Source organism: Brienomyrus brachyistius, chromosome 1 (assembly GCF_023856365.1).
Source record: "Brienomyrus brachyistius isolate T26 chromosome 1, BBRACH_0.4, whole genome shotgun sequence".
NCBI classification, from domain to species: domain Eukaryota; kingdom Metazoa; phylum Chordata; class Actinopteri; order Osteoglossiformes; family Mormyridae; genus Brienomyrus; species Brienomyrus brachyistius.
In genome coordinates this window covers 24,827,629-24,846,852 of record NC_064533.1, presented here as the reverse complement: position 1 = coordinate 24,846,852, position 19,224 = coordinate 24,827,629, and the positions used below count along the sequence as shown (strand labels likewise).

Genomic DNA, 19,224 nt, shown 5'->3' with positions numbered 1-19,224 from the left:
CTTGATATCACAGGAAGCCACTCCTCACTCTACCTTCATTACATGATATCACAGGAAGCTACTCCTCAATTATGATATCACAGGAAGCCACTCCTCAGTTACTCTACCAACATTACATGGTGTTACAGGAGGCCACTCCTCAGTTACTTTACCTTCATTATATAATATTGCAGGAGGCTACTCCTCTGTTTATCTTCCTTTATTATATAATATCACAGGATGTTACATCCTTAGTTACTGTACCTTCCTTATATAATATCACAGGATGTTACATCCTTAGTTACCATACCTTCATCACATATCACAGGATGTTGCATCCTTAGTTACTGTACCTTCTTTATATAATATCACAAGATGTTACATCCTTAGTTACTATACCTTCATCACGTATCACAGGAGGTTGCATCCTTAGTTACTGTACCTTCCTTATATAATATCACAGGATGTTACATCCTTAGTTACTATACCTTAATCACATATCACAGGATGTTGCATCCTTAGTTACTGTACCTTCTTTATATAATATCACAAGATGTTACATCCTTAGTTACTATACCTTCATCACGTATCACAGGAGGTTGCATCCTTAGTTACTGTACCTTCCTTATATAATATCACAGGATGTTACATCCTTAGTTACTATACCTTAATCACATATCACAGGATGTTGCATCCTTAGTTACTGTACCTTCCTTATATAATATCACAGGATGTTACATCCTTAGTTACTATACCTTCATCACATATCACAGGATGTTATTCCTCAGATACTGTACCTTTAATATCAAATCCTCTTACCTTACTGGATAATAAAACATAAGGCCATTGATTATACCCTCATTGGATACCACTCCTCTACTACTTTACCTCGATTACAGTCATAATAAACATGCACTGTCTTTCCTGGAAATGCTCCTCTATAGATTGTGACATTCGCTGCAGGTCTGTATACAACCCCCCATTTAAGTGTCTCCCCCCTGAAGCCACCCTGCACATTCTCACACTGCACAGAGAGGCTTAAATTGACTCCATAAAGTTCAGCAGCCTAATTTATTGTTGTGGCATTCAGTTTTCCTTTATCACCCGGTGAAGCTGAATTGACTTTTCCCCTTGCATCTTGGGGTAATCAATTATTCATTTAGCACTTACCTCATCTATACATTTTTAATAAGATGTTAGCTTTTTATTTTTTTTAAAGAACAACACCATTACAATGGTATGTTTTTTAAGGACTGTTGTGATATCTTTCTGTTCTCTTTATATTTAAATAGTATATATCATATATCTAGAGCAGCTAAAGTGGTCAGGTGTTTCATGGATACCTTGATATTGTTGTATTATTATATTATCGATCTGAAAAAGCATCAATGCTATTTTAAAAGAACTGTGATATGTTAGTACCTGTGTATTCTCCGGAATTATGCACATTTGTGTATGTGTGCACGTCATCCTTTGGATGCTTAATAAACTGAGAAACCTACACAGTCAGGGAAATGAATATTAAAAGGCACCCTATGAGCCTTCTGTTTACAAATCATTTTGTGGCAGTAACAGTCAGACTGAAATTTTTTTGCTTCCAATATGATTTTTTTATTGTTGGTTATCAATCAAAAGCAAAGCAGGCAGAGGTTTTAATCAGCTAATAGAAATGTAAATCAGGAGGCTTAACCATTATATTGGACAATCTCGTCTGAATCATGCCAAGGAAAACACAGGGTAGCTATGGTAGATTTCTGATGGCTTATTCTGATATGTTTTGCTTTCATGAAACACTGGTGTCTTGACCAGAGTACAATGAAGAGTTTTTACTAACTATGAAGAGATTATTCAAAAATGTAGATGTAAATATTCAATATTGATTTACCATGGAATAAAAATCTGTAACAGCCTGGGTTTTGTAAGAATTGCACCCATTTGTAGGTTGCATATGGCCCCAGACTGTCTGAGATTCAAAATTAATTGGAGTAGTGAAGATTATATAATGATGAAAGACAGATCTGAGTCGAAAAGAACAGCGAAACAAAGAAGCACTGCTGATACGGCATGTTTTGGATCGTGGTCTTAAGGATTGATGGTGAAATCCACATGACAGAACACCTGCCTGAGGAAGGCACAGTCCAGACAGGCGATCAGAGTCTTCTGACCCTCCGTATCTGGGGTGAAGGACTCAGTCCAGGTGATGGAGGAATCTCTGGCAATGAGTCTGCAACCAAACACATGTGACAGTGGTCACCGTGACGATTCAGCCGAGTCTGGTGAACGGTAATTACACATACAGTTATTGGGTTTAGTGTTTTGTGGAAGAATGACATGCAGTATGAGTAGCACTACGAATACAGTTAGCCCTCCATATCAGCTGAAGAGTAAAAGAGCACAAAACAATTGAAGAAATGAACATACATCTTGTTATACTAACTGTCCATTGTGGATCACTTGCAGTAAAGTTGAATGATTTAAAATGTTTTTATCTAATTTTGTGTCATTTGCAAAGATAGTGCCTATTTGGGAAAACTCACGGAGGGATCATTAAGTGTCTTGTTCGTGAGAATGAGCAAATATAAGCGTAGCAGGTTAACGCCATGCTTTTCTTTTCAAAATAAAATGGTTTCTGTTTGTGGATTTCAGCTTGGCTCACTGTGTAAGTGAAGTACACCGTGTTCCACGTTTTTTCTTGATGTCAAAGTCATTGAGGGCACAACCCACTCTCACCTTCTTTTCGGGGTTAAGTGCGGTGAGCATGATTGCATTGAAGAACCCGTGTTGCTCAAAAGAGCGTAACTTTTTAAACTATTACGTGTTTGGTGGTAGAACAGACTAGAATATGCTACATAGTGTTTATATAATAATATTAAATTCACTATTGCTATTCAAGTAGAGTTAAATGATGTGTCTTTTTTCTTACTTGTAGTTTTTATTTTTCGTCTGAAAAACCCCCGGCCCTTCCATCTTAACAGCGATGTTCTCCAGATCAAATTTCAGAGAGTTGGTAAATTGCAGGGTGACTGTCATCTCCTCTTTCAGCTTGTAGCTGCCTGACATCTGCAGGGAGAATGCTGCATGTATTTAGGCCTAACAGTAACCACATATAAGATCGTTCAGGTTTGGACTTATCATTAGGGTAAATAAAAAGACTTAAAAAGACTTAAAAGTAAAAAAAAAAAACTTAAATTGCTGTGGGAAATTGTGTTTTCATGAAAAACCATCAGGAAGAAGGACATGTGAGAAAATGTGTGCATGTTATTAAAGTGAAAAAATACATAAACATATGCAGGAAATGGCATAAAAAATTAAAACAGAAGTAATGACTGAGGGACTTTTTTTCCCATCAAGCACTTAAGTAAAAAAAAGCACTTATAAGTTTACTGGCTTTTGTATTACAGGTTTTCTCCCCTCATCAGCACAGTCCCACCCACTGCGCATAACCTGACCTATGGGAGAATAGACCCCAAAGTGCATATCAAGCCTAAGAGCGAGAAAAAGCCCAGATTTAAGCCGATGGCAGAATATATTTAAGTAAAGAAAGCACACAGCTACACGCTTTTTTGACTTCAGCACATGGAAGAATCAATCCCTGAGAGAATAAAGAATTATTTTTTAAATCTATTTTATCTGTGGTGCTAGGTCACTGTTTTTGCCGTTTTTTTAACTTCCAGTTATGAAAATTTGTGTGTGTTTTTTTTTATAACATTTTGCTTAAAATAATTTAATTGATTAGTCTTTTTGTTACATTTACCAGTTACAGTTTCAGTTTCTCCTTGTTCAAAACTGTTGCTTGTATTCTACTGGTAATTTCTAAATGTGCTGTTGAACATCCATGCAAGGACAGTATACATGACAAAACAGCCATTAGTCTGACCTTTAGCGCAGGTTTCGGGGCCTGCAGGTTCGCGTGCTGCATGGTGGTGACAACCTGCCCCGTTTCTTTGATTTCTGCCAAGACCAAGAAATTCAGGGAGCACTGATCCAGCAGCTTGCCCATATACTCTGCAGCCTTCACTTCTACATGTTCAGTTACCGCTGGAACAGTGAGAGAGGGAAATATTTGAAGAGTTAGCATATTGTATAATGGATAAATGCTTTGTAAATTTCATGAAAGGATATGCAGCGTCGTCATTGCTGGGATTAGCATTATGCCCATGGAAATGGACGGTCCCCACAAGGATATGAATACAAATGTATTCACGTGTGTTTGTTTGAATCATGGAGCTGGCATTCTGTTTGGGAAGTACCCTGCTTTCACTGTGAACATGGCTTGTTTACATAAGCAGAGTATGGGTGTGTGTTTGTGTGAATATGATATTACATATAACATATGATATTACATATTACAAATGATAAGTGCAGAGATACGGAAATGTCAGTAGTAATCGTATAGTAAAACCAAGCTTACTTTTAGAAGGATCCACCTTCACCAGGAAATTCTTGAACTTGAACTGGGGACCCAAGACCCCCGTGTAGTAAACGACGTTGCCAGTGATGGAAACGTCGATGTTGTACAAGGATTTCCCCAAGTTCTCCAACTCAATGCTCAGCTTGAAGTCCTTGCCGATCTCTGTATCTGGTAATGTGGCCTTTATCTTCACATCCGCCTTGGATAAATCCCGCTGATCCCGAGAACATCCGTAACTCTCAGCGATCCGCAAGGCCTCCTGCCTTTCTGAGCTTCCTGTGACGGGATGTGGGCAAATATATCTATAATTTGTAATTATCCATAATGCAAATTTTCATCTGTGCTTTACTTGATTACTTTAGACTTCTGCAACTTTTACTTTCACTCAGCAACATTTTTGAGCCCAATAATGACTTTTCTGTCCTATTCTGCATGATCTCCGTTATTCTCCCAGTAAAAAAAAAAAATGCATCCAGCACACCGAAATAGGGCTGTGAGATTCTCGGTAAAATATGAATCACGATTTTTTTTCCCCACTCAGAATGGAGATTTTTCTCTCACGAATCTTGAGCAATTTCTTTCTTTCTTTACTATTTTGCATCACATGCTGTCTTTACGAAAACGACGATATTTCACAGATTTTTTATCAATATTCAAAGTAAGCAGCACTAAAGCTTCTACTGAAATAATAGAAATTATTAAATTTGACGATCAGCCATTTTATACAGTGGAGAACGAGTTAGTTCGGCAGCAAAAGATGATGCTTCTCTTATTTAAGGAGAAACAACGCCGATTAATTAAGCTCTGAAGAGAACTAATAGAGTTACCAACCAACCATCGAACACATATACGGAGGAAGTGCAGGGAGGTCAGACTGTGGTACACACATGGGGGGGGGGGGGGGGGGGGGGTAATGTTTCAAATGTCTTAAGTTAAGGTGAGTGGGGCTGAGTAATTACTAACTCCATCCATCCATCCATCCATCCATCCATCCATTTTCTGTAATTGTTTGTCACTGGGGGGCCGGAGCCTGTCCAGGAGACTATGGGTGCAAGGCAGTGCAATTACTAACTCTGCAGCCCCGATTCTTAATTGGAGAACACGAGTTACTATGAGATATTTTCCTCCACCGTGACAAGGGGCTCCACAGTAATATTTCGATTTCCACAGAATAAGAGTATTAATTTTGTTAATCTGTGTCAGCAAGCTGGTGAAGCTTCACCACTTTTTCTGAATAAAAAGAAAATATCCACCTTTCTTCACACGACTTGGTTTTCCTTATTGCAATGACTTTAACTTGAAATGCTGTATTCAAGTCTGCCTTGGGTGAAGTTTAAAGGGTGGGTTGCTTTGGAATGTATAATATTTTTTTACCATCATACTTAAAGTGCTTTTAAAACTAGATATTTTTTACTTTAACTGAAGTAGTACTTTGCTGGGTAACTTCGACTTTTATTTGAGTAGTTTTTGGGGTGGTATCTTAAGTATGAAAATTCAGTACTTTCCCCACCACTGCATACTGTACTTTATAACGGCTGTATGTCAGCTGCATTTGGACCATGGAGTTAAAGGTGACTCAATCTCTTAAATCCCCAATTTTACGAAGATCATTTTGACCCAATTTGCACTGAAAGCAAATATGGTCACATCAAAGCAAGATACCTGCTGATTAAAGCAACGGGTGAACAAAACAGAAACTGAAAATCAGAACTTGCCGCAGTTATACTCTCTTGCATTAAATGCTAAAGCTATTTTCATTGGGATGAAGTCTGTCACTGTGACCAGTTGGTCGTGGAACAGATTTGAATCCCAAAAGGACACCTAAGCAATAGGTTCGTAACACAACATGAGGAATACTGAAGCTACTGTATTGGGATGTTATACGTAGCTTTAAGTCATAGTTAATTAAATTGTTACTGGATATTCTGCCTACTCATCACAGCTGCTTTTCGCTAGTACATCATCACACATCTGTACAAATGAAAATGTTTCTCGCAAGCTCTTTAAGATTGTTCCTGAAATCTGAGCCATTCTCGTTCTTTCAGAAACATGTCGTGTTCCACCCCACACTTTCTTATAAACGAATAGAAGCACTGATAAATATTGTAACAGAATGGCAAGAGAAAAGGCTTCATCAGAATCTGAAATATACTGCACCATATTTATGAGGTTTTGCACTGTTGTGGCGTGTACTGGATGTGGGAAATGTGCATTACTCTGGGAAAGTGGTTGGCAGAAGTACTGGAGAGGTGACCCTTTTCAGCTTACCTGTAGGATATTTGTACTGGTTAGTGATGTCAGTCCAGATATTCTGACCAATCTGCTTGGTCAGAACCTTCTCTCCCGCAAAATCGTGGTCAACAAACAGTTTTGTCAGCCTGTTGTCTTGCTCTCGTCGGTGAACTATGACATCGCTGTTCACCTAAAGACAGTGGGTATGCTCAATGTGTACAAATACCAGAAATAAAATGTACAAGATATTCAGGGTCGTTCCATCTTAATTTATCCAATTTCAGAAAATCTTCCCATTTCCTACTTCAGTTTTGCCTAAAAACATTCTAGGGGGAAATTATAAAATTCCAGGTCTCTACTGTCATGATAATGTTTTAAGGGATGAGGCAGGTGTATGTTTTCAGCCTTTTTCTAGCATTGTGTAGTGGGGGGGGGGGCATTTTAAACTGCAGTATCAAGAAAAACAGAATGCTGGGTACCACAATATTAAATGTAGGGGACTGGTATTTTACATATAGCTTCGCATATACAAGATGCAATATATTGCCTAAAATAGTCCAAGTCAGGTGAATGGTCTCATCCAGCTTCAGTGTGATGTTTCCCAGGAATGATGCCATATACCAAATCCAAACTGGAAAGAGCAAGTTTCTGTTAATATTGTGTACAAACTTTGTGATGGCTTTTTCCTCATTTTCTCAAAATGAATTTTTGAAATACTTCTATATTTCTATATAGAATATAGTAGATTCTATATTTCGTCCTGGGTATAATGTTAATATATATCCAGCCCTATAAGGAGGTCCTCCAACTTATAGGGAAATTTTGGGGGTTGGTGGCAGGATTGGCAGTCCAGCTACTGGGAAAAAAACTCCTTTCGGACTAGAGTGGTGCTGAGGCGTCACCCACCGCATGGCTGCACTCAGGTTCTCATCCCTGAGGTGGTTTGTCATGTGGTGGGTGCAGCAACGCACAGTCCTCAATGTGTGCTCCTTACATCTACCTCTACCTATATTTGTGTATGGCAGCCACCAAATGTATATTCTAAGACTTCTAAAACCTTTTGGTAAATTTCCTACAGTGCTTCTCATATACTAGATAAAATAAAATGTGAAAGGAAACCTCAATCATATGGTTAGTTAGATTCAAATCACAACTAAGCTTTTAGAGCTTTTTGAAAGACATATTTGTCAGACTGTGTGAGTATTGATGTGTGCTAATGTTATTTGAAGAAAAATGCTGAAAGCAATAAGTAATAAGAAATAAGAATGGATTTGGACATTAAGCTGTTTACCTCTGAAAACATGTATGATGCATCAAATGGATAGCAGATCATGCCTTGCTTTATCGCGTAGACAGATGCAGGACCAGATCTGTGGTAGCCTGATTGGCAGAGAAGACAGAAGTTGAAATGTTATTCAGCTGCAGTGTCCTCAACTCCAAAATCATCCTTCTGTGTCAATAATAAGTTGATGTTACTCATTAACAATATGCTAAACTTAGGAATAGTCTTCATTTAAATGGCTGTTAATTGTCTTCTATATTTATTAGGAGAAAATGATGTTTCTAAGGAAACCAAACAAAAAACAAAACATGCAATCATGTGTTTGACAGCCTAAAGTAATGGAAATTATGATGTATTTTCTATTGTACTCATATTACATTGGGTTGATGATCCATTATTTCCTGAGATATCGAAAACAATCTAAGATCACAAGCACTTTTCTTTCTATGTCTGTTCTGCCTCAACCTTCATGGACTGGCCGGAGCAAACCCAAAGGGATTTAAGAGCAGCTTATGTCAAATCTTTGACCAACATAAAATATAAAGTTATCTACATCTGCACATAATGTAAGCTGTCAAATAAAAGCACTCCCTAAGGGGTGCAATGAAGAGCTAGGCCTACATTTGGGTGGTAGACAGAGAGCCTTCAATGACTACTGCGGGGACAGTGAGTATGTATTAGTATCAGAGAGTGTGGGTTATCTCATCTCTCACCATCAGCATTGTTTTGGGGGGTGGCATCAACCACCTGCCAGCCGCCAAAACCCACAGGGAGGTCCGGTCTGGCCATGTAGACCTCATTCCAGCAGTGGAAGTTCCTACAGAATGGGATCGACTGACTTAAAATGGGTTCGAGTTAGGTTTAAGGTTAGTCTCTTGGTTGTGCACAACTGAAGTATATTTAGTAGAAGCTTGAATTGTTTTTAAAATTTGGAAATGGAATCTTCATCTCCACTCCTGGATCCATTGAAAAAGTTGTAAATCATAAACAATATTCTATCTACCACCAGCAAATCATTGTCTGTCACCTCAAAGTGACACCATGTGTGTTATTTACTGTATCAGTCTTTCATAATGGGCACAATACAAAAATGTAATTAACCCAATAAATTTTCAGATTTCTTTTATTTGCCAGTGCCTAGTTGTTTAGTTACTAAATCACTCGCTTATCTTGCAGTATACATTTTAAATGTGCATGAATACATTCTTATTTTTTTTCCTGCATATGTGATAAGGCAAACGTTGTAGCTACTGCATTTGTTGCTAATATATTTTGCTAATGTTACAGTAAGAAAGCAACAAGATAAGCACTTTTCCATTCAATTCTCAGTTCGATAAAATAAATTACCAGATGGAATCCGTAGTGAAATCCATATCAAATCTCCCACTCTGGTCAACAATCATGTTTGTCTTTAAGTTGCCGTAATTGTCATGAGCAGACTTGTAAGCGGTGACAGTCCGTGATGGAATTCCCAGGCACCGGAGAACTATTGTCAGGAGGAGGGAGACAACAATGCGTTTGTTTTTCACAGTATGCACGTGTACAATGGGTAAAACTGTCAAGGTGTGCGGACCATTTGTTATGCAGTTAATAATGTATTTCTGGCTATAAATGTGCAGACATTACAGTGACCTATTTGCGATAAAACTGTCTTTTACACATCCTTGGAAATTTAGCAAAAGTAAGTGTACATAAATATACAGATGCTAAATTAGCATTTTATATCAAAACATTCATTTTCCATTTAAACCCTTTCAAGGTTTTCAGGTTTTCCATGTCAATAGTCAAATTTTCAAAGCTGTTTCAGAAACCCTGTTTGTCAATGTTAGGTGATTCATTTTTATTAACAGAGCAGCTACAATGGCTTGCAAAAGTATTCAACTCCCTTGAAAGTCATGACGATTATTTAGAGTATAATATATACACCATTTTCTCAAACAATATTTATGTTGAAAACACTTTTCTCCATTTTACCTTCAAACACTAAAAGAGGTCAGTTGTCTACTACAGTAACATTTAAAAGATTAAGATTAAACAAAAAAAAACCTGACGTGTGCTGTTTGCATAAGTATTCAATTCCCTCTGCTTTAGAAGCTCCAGGGTTACACAAATGACAAGTTAATCAAAAAGGACACAAATGTAACAGTTATTTCACCATAATTTAACAGAATTGGGTACTTGTGAGTCCTGATGTAAAGTTTCTCTCAATATAAAAAGCACTCTTTGGAAGGGCCAAATCGCTGGACAATTGCTGCAAAAGTTAAGACAAACAAGCATTCTGCTGATGTGAGAAACATTGTCATTGAAGTGCATTGAACGGCAGAAAATAGCTTAAAAAATATATATCAAATAGCTTGAATGTCCTGTTAAGCACTGTGGTGTTCATCATCAGAAAATGAACACTCAGACCCTTACTAAAACAAGAAATGAACACCCAGACCCTTACTAAAACAGACTGTCCCTCAAAATTAAGCATCAGAGCAAGACACCCATTGGCAAGAGAGCCTGCTAAGAATCCAAGCATCACTCAGCAATTCTCTGAAACTGGAGTGAAGGTGCATGGGTCCACAAATTCAGGAGCTCTCCATAAAACAGGCCTCTACGAGAGGGTAGTAAGAAGCCGTTCCTTAACAAGATCCACGTAAAAGCATGTATGGCATTTGCTATAAAGCATGGGAAAGACCCAGTTAAGATAAGATAAGTTAAGATAAGCAAATAGGTTTTATGGTCAGAAGAGACCAAAATAGAACTTTGTTTGCCAAATTTCAAACAGGAATGTGTGGTGTACAACTAACTCTGCCCATGCCAGAAGAAACACCAAACCTAAGGTGAAATACAGCTGTGGCAGCATCACGCTATGGGGATGCTTTTCATGTGCTGGCACTGGGAATCTTGTTGAAGAGACAATGGATGGACATAAGTATACTGTAAGCAGTGTTAAATGTTGCATTTACTGGTGTTGAAGACTCCAGCAAACACCCAGCACTGTGCATAACACACAGGAATCCCACTGCTGGCATAAGAGAGCAGGATCTCCACACTGCCTGCCCAGGATGCGGGTGCAGTGCCAAAAGTGTAGTCATCACTCCAGTTCCCCACCAGGACGCCATCATCATCCTTTGAGTTCAGCTGGATGCATAAACACAGATGGAAACTATAAGCACTTCTCCATCACAACAGACATCAATATATGTCAATGAGTCTATAACAATAAAGGGTGTTTGACTATTGCCTTTCGATTATTGACACTAACAATGATGGCTTCAATGGCTGACAAAGTATCACATTTCAGAAGTGTATTGGAAAATCTTGGAAAGCATTTCCAATGCTTATCGTTTACTGCAGACTAAAATCACCTTGTCAGATATGCGTCGAATAATTTTGATTGGATCTCCTCTGTAAATCAGCGGAATGTTACACTTATCCATGATAAAGAGACAGGCATCCAGAATCCCCATCTCAAACTATAGCAAAGAAGGATATATTTAGTAATTAATAACAAGGAAGAGACAATGCATTGCACTGATATTTGCATTGTTAATTTGTTGGGTAAAGAAAAAAATATCAAATGATATTGAAGTTGTTGAAGCTAAACCAGAGATTGATTTCAAAGGTATGTACTCAGGGTTGTGCTTTGTCATTCTGTATGTATTGTTTCAGTCCAGTAAAGTACAAAAACTTTTTACGTGTTCTGATTTTATTTGTGTAAACTGGGGCCTATTCCGGGGCGGCATGGTGGTGCAGTGGTTAGCACTGTCGCCTCACACCTCTGGGACCCGGGTTCGAGTCTCCACCTGGGTCACATGTGTGCGGAGTTTGCATGTTCTCCCCGTGTCGTCGTGGGGTTTCCTCCGGGTACTCCGGTTTCCCCCCACAGTCCAAAAACATGCTGAGGCTAATTGGAGTTGCTGAATTGCCCGTAGGTGTGCATGTGTGAGTGAATGGTGTGTGAGTGTGCCCTGCGATGGGCTGGCCCCCCATCCTGGGTTGTTCCCTGCCTCGTGCCCATTGATTCCGGGATAGGCTCCGGACCCCCGGGACCTAGTAGGATAAGCGGTTTGGAAAATGGATGGATGGATGGATGGGGCCTATTCCTGACCTGCCCATAATTCCAGGGTCTGCTCAAAACATTCTGACTGTCCCCACAGTACAGCATGCCCACTTGGTTCAGGACATACTCTTCTTGCTCATTGTTATTGGGCATGAACACAATGTCATCTGGAAGACAAAAGGCCAGCAAGAATCAATGACCGGAATTAGACCAAACAGGAAGCAATTAGGGGCTAGAATTACATTGTTGTCGGATGTAAATATATATTATACAGCAAATGTTAAAAAAAAAACAAACAAAAAAAAAACATTATTATGTTTCAAAATTTGTGCTAATGCTTATAATTCCTGTGATGTGATTGGATGGTAGGTAAGCCATCACAATTTTTTGCTCCTTTTTCATTGAAATTTTGCTATACACGCATAGAAGGACATAAGGCTGAAAAGGGTCCACTTTTGCTAGATTTCCCCCTTTTCCTTCTCTGCCCAGGTCATTTATGACATCAGTGTAAATTTGAGATAAAAACTTTGGGGGTTTGACAGAAACGTATTTCCTTGTTTAAAGATAAATAATGAATGAAATGCATGGCCATGTAAGTGCCTGAAATCAGTCCTGTTTGAATGTTTTGTTGCTGAGGTGGGGTCTTAGTGTGGGCCCGCATATGCTGGGACACTTTAGTTTGTTAAATCTTTCTCGTTATGTGAAATTGCTATTAAAAGCCCCCCACCCCCCATGCCACAAATTGTGAAGGAGGCCACTTAAGAATTCCAGAAATTTAGATGGATGCCATCTTACAGCACCCCCCCCCCCCCCCCCCCATCCCAGCTCAAAAGAAAAATGCTGGTGCCAGTTTTCAGCTGTTTTCATTTTGGGACACTTTCATCCCTGAACACAGGTATAACATATAACATATCAAATTGTAAAACTACACTGCCTTGATGCATATATCCAGGGACGGATTATGGGTTGTGTGGGCCCCTGGGCAAAACGTTCACGAGGGCCCCCCCCACCACCACCAGTACCACCACCACAACCACCACAATTCAAGGGCTCTTGGCAGCCAAACGCCCTCCCTATAGGGTCAGGGGCCCTTGTAGGCAGAGGATCAAAGAATGTAGGCCCTCTAAAATAGACAAACGAAAATACATTGTTGATAAGCGTTGCAAATTGTTTTGGGCTAGGGGCCCCACCGGCCCCCTGCACCCCAAGGGCCCCTGGGCAGCGGCCCCGCTGGCCCGGTCCGTAATCCGTCCCTGCATATATCAGGATAGTTTGTTAGGATTAAGTTAGGATCAGCCACATGGTTATTTTCAAATATTCCAAGCAATACTCACGTGGAGCCCAAGGGTTAAACAAAATGTAAACTTCTTGAGAGTGGTTCTTGTCCCTAAAGCGGCCTGCAGATGTGATCACCACCACATACATGGAATATTTTCCCACAATGCAAGAGGCAGATGGAGTGATGCCCATCAGGACAGTATTGCCAGTGTTTTTCAGCAAATGGCCGTTCCACAGCTTTCTCTTACTTGGGAAGGAAGAAACTATGGCAATAGTTTTTTCACTCAGATTTGGGCTGGAACCTTCAAAACAAGAAAAACGAGAGAGAACGTTTGTGTGCGTGTGTGTGTGTGTGTGTGTGAGAGAGAGAGAGAGAGAGAGAGAGAGAGAGATACTGCAAGGTGGAGAATTCTTATATTACAAGTACATATTTATATTTCTTATAAGTTTATATTATATTCAATAACTATGCTATGCGCCATTTATCGTGTCATAAACCTATAACTAAACATATTTAATCATATTTAAAGCACAGTGTGTGAAATATAAATCAGATGTTGAGGGAAAACATTTTTTACGAATATTTACTGCTAAAAATGGGCTAGAACAGTGGAAAACGATGATGAAAGAATCACACAATGCACACTGCTTTGATTGTTGAAGCCCATTTGAAGGTTAACTACTTCCATCCATCATTCAGACCCTGTATGTAGTATTGGATTGGAGTCAGTCTGGAGTCTGTCCCAGCAATAACAGGGCAGAGGATTTGCAAGGTGCAGTATACACTCATGTACTATGGACACTTTGTGGAGATACTAGGTCACCAATCACCTGTTTTTGGACTGTGGGAGGGCAGCCACCCAAGCACTGGGAGGAGAATCAAACTCCACACCCACACAAGGCCACAATCTGGACCTCCAGCACTGGAAGTGTGATGGCACAGGGCATCTACCCACTGAGCACTTGTAGTCACACTTTGGATGGTTAAAACCAATTAAAATTTATTAAGCATTTGTGCATCATTACTGCTTACATGCACATTTACATGTATTAACATTCAATTGAATGTGAACATTCAATTTTCAATTGAAACAATACAGTATTGTTATATTTAATTTTGGTACTTCATTAAAAGCAAATATGGGGTGATTTGAGAAGAAATATGTTAGAAATAATTTGTATTTCTAAAAATTCCCAATAATGAAAAAAAATCATGACTAGCTAATGCTGTAAATAAATCGATTGGCTACCACTCTTACCGATACGAAACTCCAGTTGGAACTTGTCCTTGTCAGGATGGTAGGCTCGATTAAAGGTGATTTTCACCTGGAATTCCTGGCCCCTACGTATGACGAAATGTGCCCCAGAAAACAGTTTGGTGTGGTGATCAGCCATGTTCTTTTCCCAGAGCATGTCAACCTGGGTCACCTGTAGGACTCCTAGGCAGGAGGGACATGAGAATTAAGCTGAAACGTATCTGTAAAGCACAGCAACAATATAGTAACAATAAGCCTTTGCACTTATCAATGATGAAGCTAACAAATAGCTGCAGCCACACATCTACCTGGTCACCGACTGCCTGGAGTCTATTTCAGAAAACACGGGGCAGGACGCCCACTGGAAGGGATGCCACTCAATTACAGACACATGCTGTCAGCCTAACAGACACTCATATTATCCTAATACAGGTTTTTAAACATGCAGAAACAGAACCAGGGCTGGTTCTCAAACCCTGGAGGTAGGAGCCTACAATTTTACCCACAGATGCACAGGTTTGTCTTCACTTATATCACATACAGTGGATATATAAAGTGTACACACTCCTGTTAAAATGCCAGGTTTTTGTGATGTAAAAAAAAATTAGACCACGATAAATGATTTAAAAAAAATTCCCACCACTAATGTGACGTATAACCTGTTCAATTCAATTGAAAAAGAAACAATTTTGTTAGGGGGGAAAAAATAAATAAATAAATATATATATATATATATATATATATATATATATATATATATATATAAACTTATAATGAGCAGGTTGCATAAGTGTGCACACCCTTAAACTAATAATTTGTTGAAGCGCCTTTTGTTTGAATTACAGAATTTAGTCTTGTTGGGCACACAGCTGCCATTAAATAAAGTGAGTCATATTAAATAAAGTTCCCCAAATAAAGTTCAGTTGTCCTAGTAGGAGTTTCCTGACATTTACTCAGTTGCATCCTACAGCTAAAGCCATGGTTTCCATGCATCAAAGGGACCTCATTGTCGAAAGGTATCAGTCAGGAGGACGGTACAGAAAAATTCCACAGCATTATATAAACCATGGAAGACAGTGAAGACAGTTATCAAGAAGTGGAGAAAATATGGGACAACAGTGACATTACAGAGAACTGCACTTCCATCCAAAACTGATGAAAAGACAAGACACAAACGGGTCAGGGAGGCTGCCAAGAGGCCTACAGCGACACTGAAAGAGCAGAAGGAATTTCTGGAAAGTACTGGAAGTGAACTACATGTGACAACAATCTTCTGTATTCTCTGCATGTCGGGACTATGCGGTAGGGTCACAAAATGGAAGCCTTTTCTTACAAAGAATCTTGCAGTCTTCCCCCACAATGTAACACATACATCTCTCTCACACACACACACATACACACAAACACACCATTTCACACCTGTGGACAATTTGGCCACAATGGCATTGAAACGATTACTCAATAAGTTCTTACCTTGTTGAGAAGGAGCAGGACCTCGTGGCTCCAATTCAAAAGGTATGAACTCATGGACGTCGCTTTCCTTGGCATTGGAATAAGCTCGGGGGACGTTTCTGCGTCCTTCATCGTACAGATTAGGCTCAATGTTCTCTGTGCCATGCATGGTGCTGAAATGTTCCTTCACTGAGTGACCAGAGAATGTCTGAATACAGGAAGATATACGCAGAAATTCAATAAAATATCAAGTATGGACAAATTGTGTCCATAAAGAGGAGTAGCCATAGATGGACACTTAACAGGATTTTTTCTAAACATTACAGAAGAGCAGCCTCAAAAATTTGCTGCATCAACAAGACCTGTGTGGTATGAGCTTCACAAAACTCGCTTTGGTGCCAGGTCTGTCACTTGGAAACCACTTACTGCCGACACCAAAGCTCAAAGACACACAACCTAGTGTAATAAGTACAAAACCTGGATCCCAGCACAATGTAAAAAGTAACATGGCCTGATGAGTCATCTTTCACCCTTTTCCCTACCTGTAGATGGATGCCTTTAGCAGAGATGCTGACGAGTCACAAAATACAAGTCTGAGTCAAGACTGAAGTCTCTGGGGGACTGTGTCTGAGTAAAGTCTCAAGTCTTTGAATCAGAGTCCAAGCCAAGTCTCAGGTCTCTGATACCAACTTAATATGTATCCCAAGAGCTTTTTCTTCTTTTGAATTGTATCCAGTTTGATAACTAATAAGGGGTTAACAGTGTAAGACCCACAATTACTATACCATTTAAGCAAAGTGCACAAATTCAAAATAAAGAAAAAAACACTATGTTTACAAAAGCTATATTTTTCAGTTAAACAGACATTGGTATTAGAAATGCACCAATTGCAATTTTCTTGACCGATTCAAATTTACGATTTTTATGCGTGTGTGACCTGCCAATACCGATTTTTTCTGATTCCGGTTTTCTTTCTAAGAACTATAATTGTTTGCATATACAAACAAAAATCCAACCATCCATCCATCCATTTTCCAAACCGCTTATCCTACTGGGTCGCGGGGGGTCCGGAGCCTATCCCGGAAGCAATGGGCACGAGACAGGGAACAACCCAGGATGGGGGGCCAGCCCATCGCAGGGCACACTCACACACCATTCACTCTCACATGCACACCTACGGGCAATTTAGTAACTCCAATTAGCCTCGGCATGTTTTTTGGACTGTGGGGGGAAACCGGAGTACCCGGAGGAAACCCCACGACGACATGGGGAGAACATGCAAACTCCGCACACATGTGACAAACAAAAATCACTTTTTTCAATGCAATTTTTTAAATAATAAATTGTTAAACTTTACAGTTTCCCCCAAACTACACTAAGTTATCGGATCTTTCACTTAAACAAATGTCAAAATAAAGTGCTCTGTGACTGGATAAAGGTACAAATAACAATTAACTGAAAGTGAGTTGCTGTGCACCCAACTTAACCTCAGACATTTTACTTTACCAAACAACAACACGTTTAAATAACCAGACAAATGTCAGTTGCTTGTATTATTTTCCGTTATGTTTAAATTCACCAGATAACAGGACATTAACCTTTTTTTGTTTTTTTTTAATTTATTTTTTTACTTGTCTTAAAATAAGAAAGTCCATAGGTTAGAAACCTCCAAACAAAACTGAAGAGTACTATATTCTTCCAAATAATAACAGGTAAAGCGTAATTTTATTAACACCAAAACCGCATGTTATGTACATACAATCCTTACATCGCTAGTCAGCTAGATTAAGATCAGGCTTTTTCATGCCTTCATACTGTACGAATGGGTTAATGCTTCACTAAAACGTTTTTACTTTGTCATAGGAAAAAAAAACCTTAGCTAGCTTTGCAATGTTAATGATGATTTCTTTTCAAGATTATCTAATATATGTTTAATAATCCGTTTAAATAGTTTACCACGTTTTCGTGGTGGTTCCCCCATGGTTTACTTTGACTTTATATGTAGAGTCAAGAATCAATTCTGTACAGATGTACACAGTTCAGTGATCTAATTTATACAATACTGTAATTTTAAAAGCGTTTGAAACAGCTGTACTGTACTTGTAATTGTACCCTCAATTTCAAATACTGGTCTAGTTTCAGCTTCCATTTGGTGGATTTTAAGCAGACCTTGGGCTGGTCAGTTTTGCTGGACATGGCAACACTCATTGGATCATATGCAGATTAAAAATAACATAATAAAAACTAACTAGATTTTCTTTGGTTCTCCAAAAAGTTACTGATATATTGTTTGATGGGTAGGTGAACACCGATTCAGGCCCCAAATTTCATTAATTGATGAAATCGGGTAAAACACTCAGTGAGATATTGATTAGCCAGACATGATATGCTAGTGGTCAAAAAATACATGGGTGTTTTGTATGTTTGCTGAAAATACTGGGGTAACTATAGCAAAGGGTTTAAGATACTTTGACAGATACAACATTTTGCACCAAAATCAGTATTATTTAAACTTTTCTCTTGACTAAAATTGCACGGTACTATACATATATGTGCATATGTAACAGTATTATTGGAAGTATCAGAGAGACAATGAGACATACCATTGAGATTACTCACAAATCACATATGCTTAGCCTCCATGTTTATGAAAGGCTTGTTGTAATTAAACTGAGCATATTAAAACAGCCTTTCACATTTAAATATTAAGAAAATAAAATAGTATTGCTTCCTAAATATCCATTTATCCATTCATCTATTCCTATGCAATAAAGTACATGGTTATGATGAGATTCAAATTACGCATCACAAATCAATAATTTACCTTTTACACGTAAACTTTCTAGATATATTCAACAAGATGTAGTTTGATAGTTTTCTGTAATCCAAGACTAATTCTTTAGCTACAAAAAGAACATAAAAGTAATAAATATTTATTGTGAGTTAAATTTTTTATCGTACAACAAAGAAATAAAAAGTTGTCCCTCACAGCTTTAGGAACTGCTGTGAGTAGAAGTATTGTAAGTACCTTTGTGTACTTACTCAAAATATATAGCAAAAAGGTCCTCAATGACTCAAACTGCACATCATTTTTGTGTCGGTAAAGTTAAAAGTAATCAGTTCTATTTGTGGCAAAGAGAAAACACATCTATGAAAGGATGTAAGTTCACCATGAAAAATAGTAGCGACTGTACATTAAATTCTATTAAGATGAAATGTGAGGATCCTTCCCTCTTACCTCTGAGGAAATCCACTGACCTTCCTGGAGAATAGCACTTGGGAG

At 38.7% G+C, this 19,224-nt stretch overlaps 1 protein-coding gene across 1 annotated transcript; it reads right to left on the bottom strand.

Annotated features, from left to right (window-relative positions):
* Positions 1-1,601: 1,601 nt before the first annotated feature.
* LOC125742603 (coagulation factor XIII A chain-like) lies at positions 1,602-19,224 on the bottom strand. Its single transcript, XM_049014753.1, has 15 exons — positions 19,180-19,224; positions 15,963-16,149; positions 14,493-14,672; positions 13,290-13,535; positions 12,004-12,122; positions 11,261-11,368; positions 10,859-11,033; positions 9,252-9,390; positions 8,618-8,721; positions 7,914-8,002; positions 6,659-6,812; positions 4,391-4,666; positions 3,857-4,017; positions 2,903-3,039; positions 1,602-2,203 (listed from the first exon to the last, which is right to left on the bottom strand). The coding sequence occupies exons 2-15, from the start codon at positions 16,108-16,110 to the stop codon at positions 2,062-2,064; spliced, it is 2,178 nt and encodes a 725-aa protein (XP_048870710.1). The 5' UTR covers positions 16,111-16,149; positions 19,180-19,224; the 3' UTR covers positions 1,602-2,061.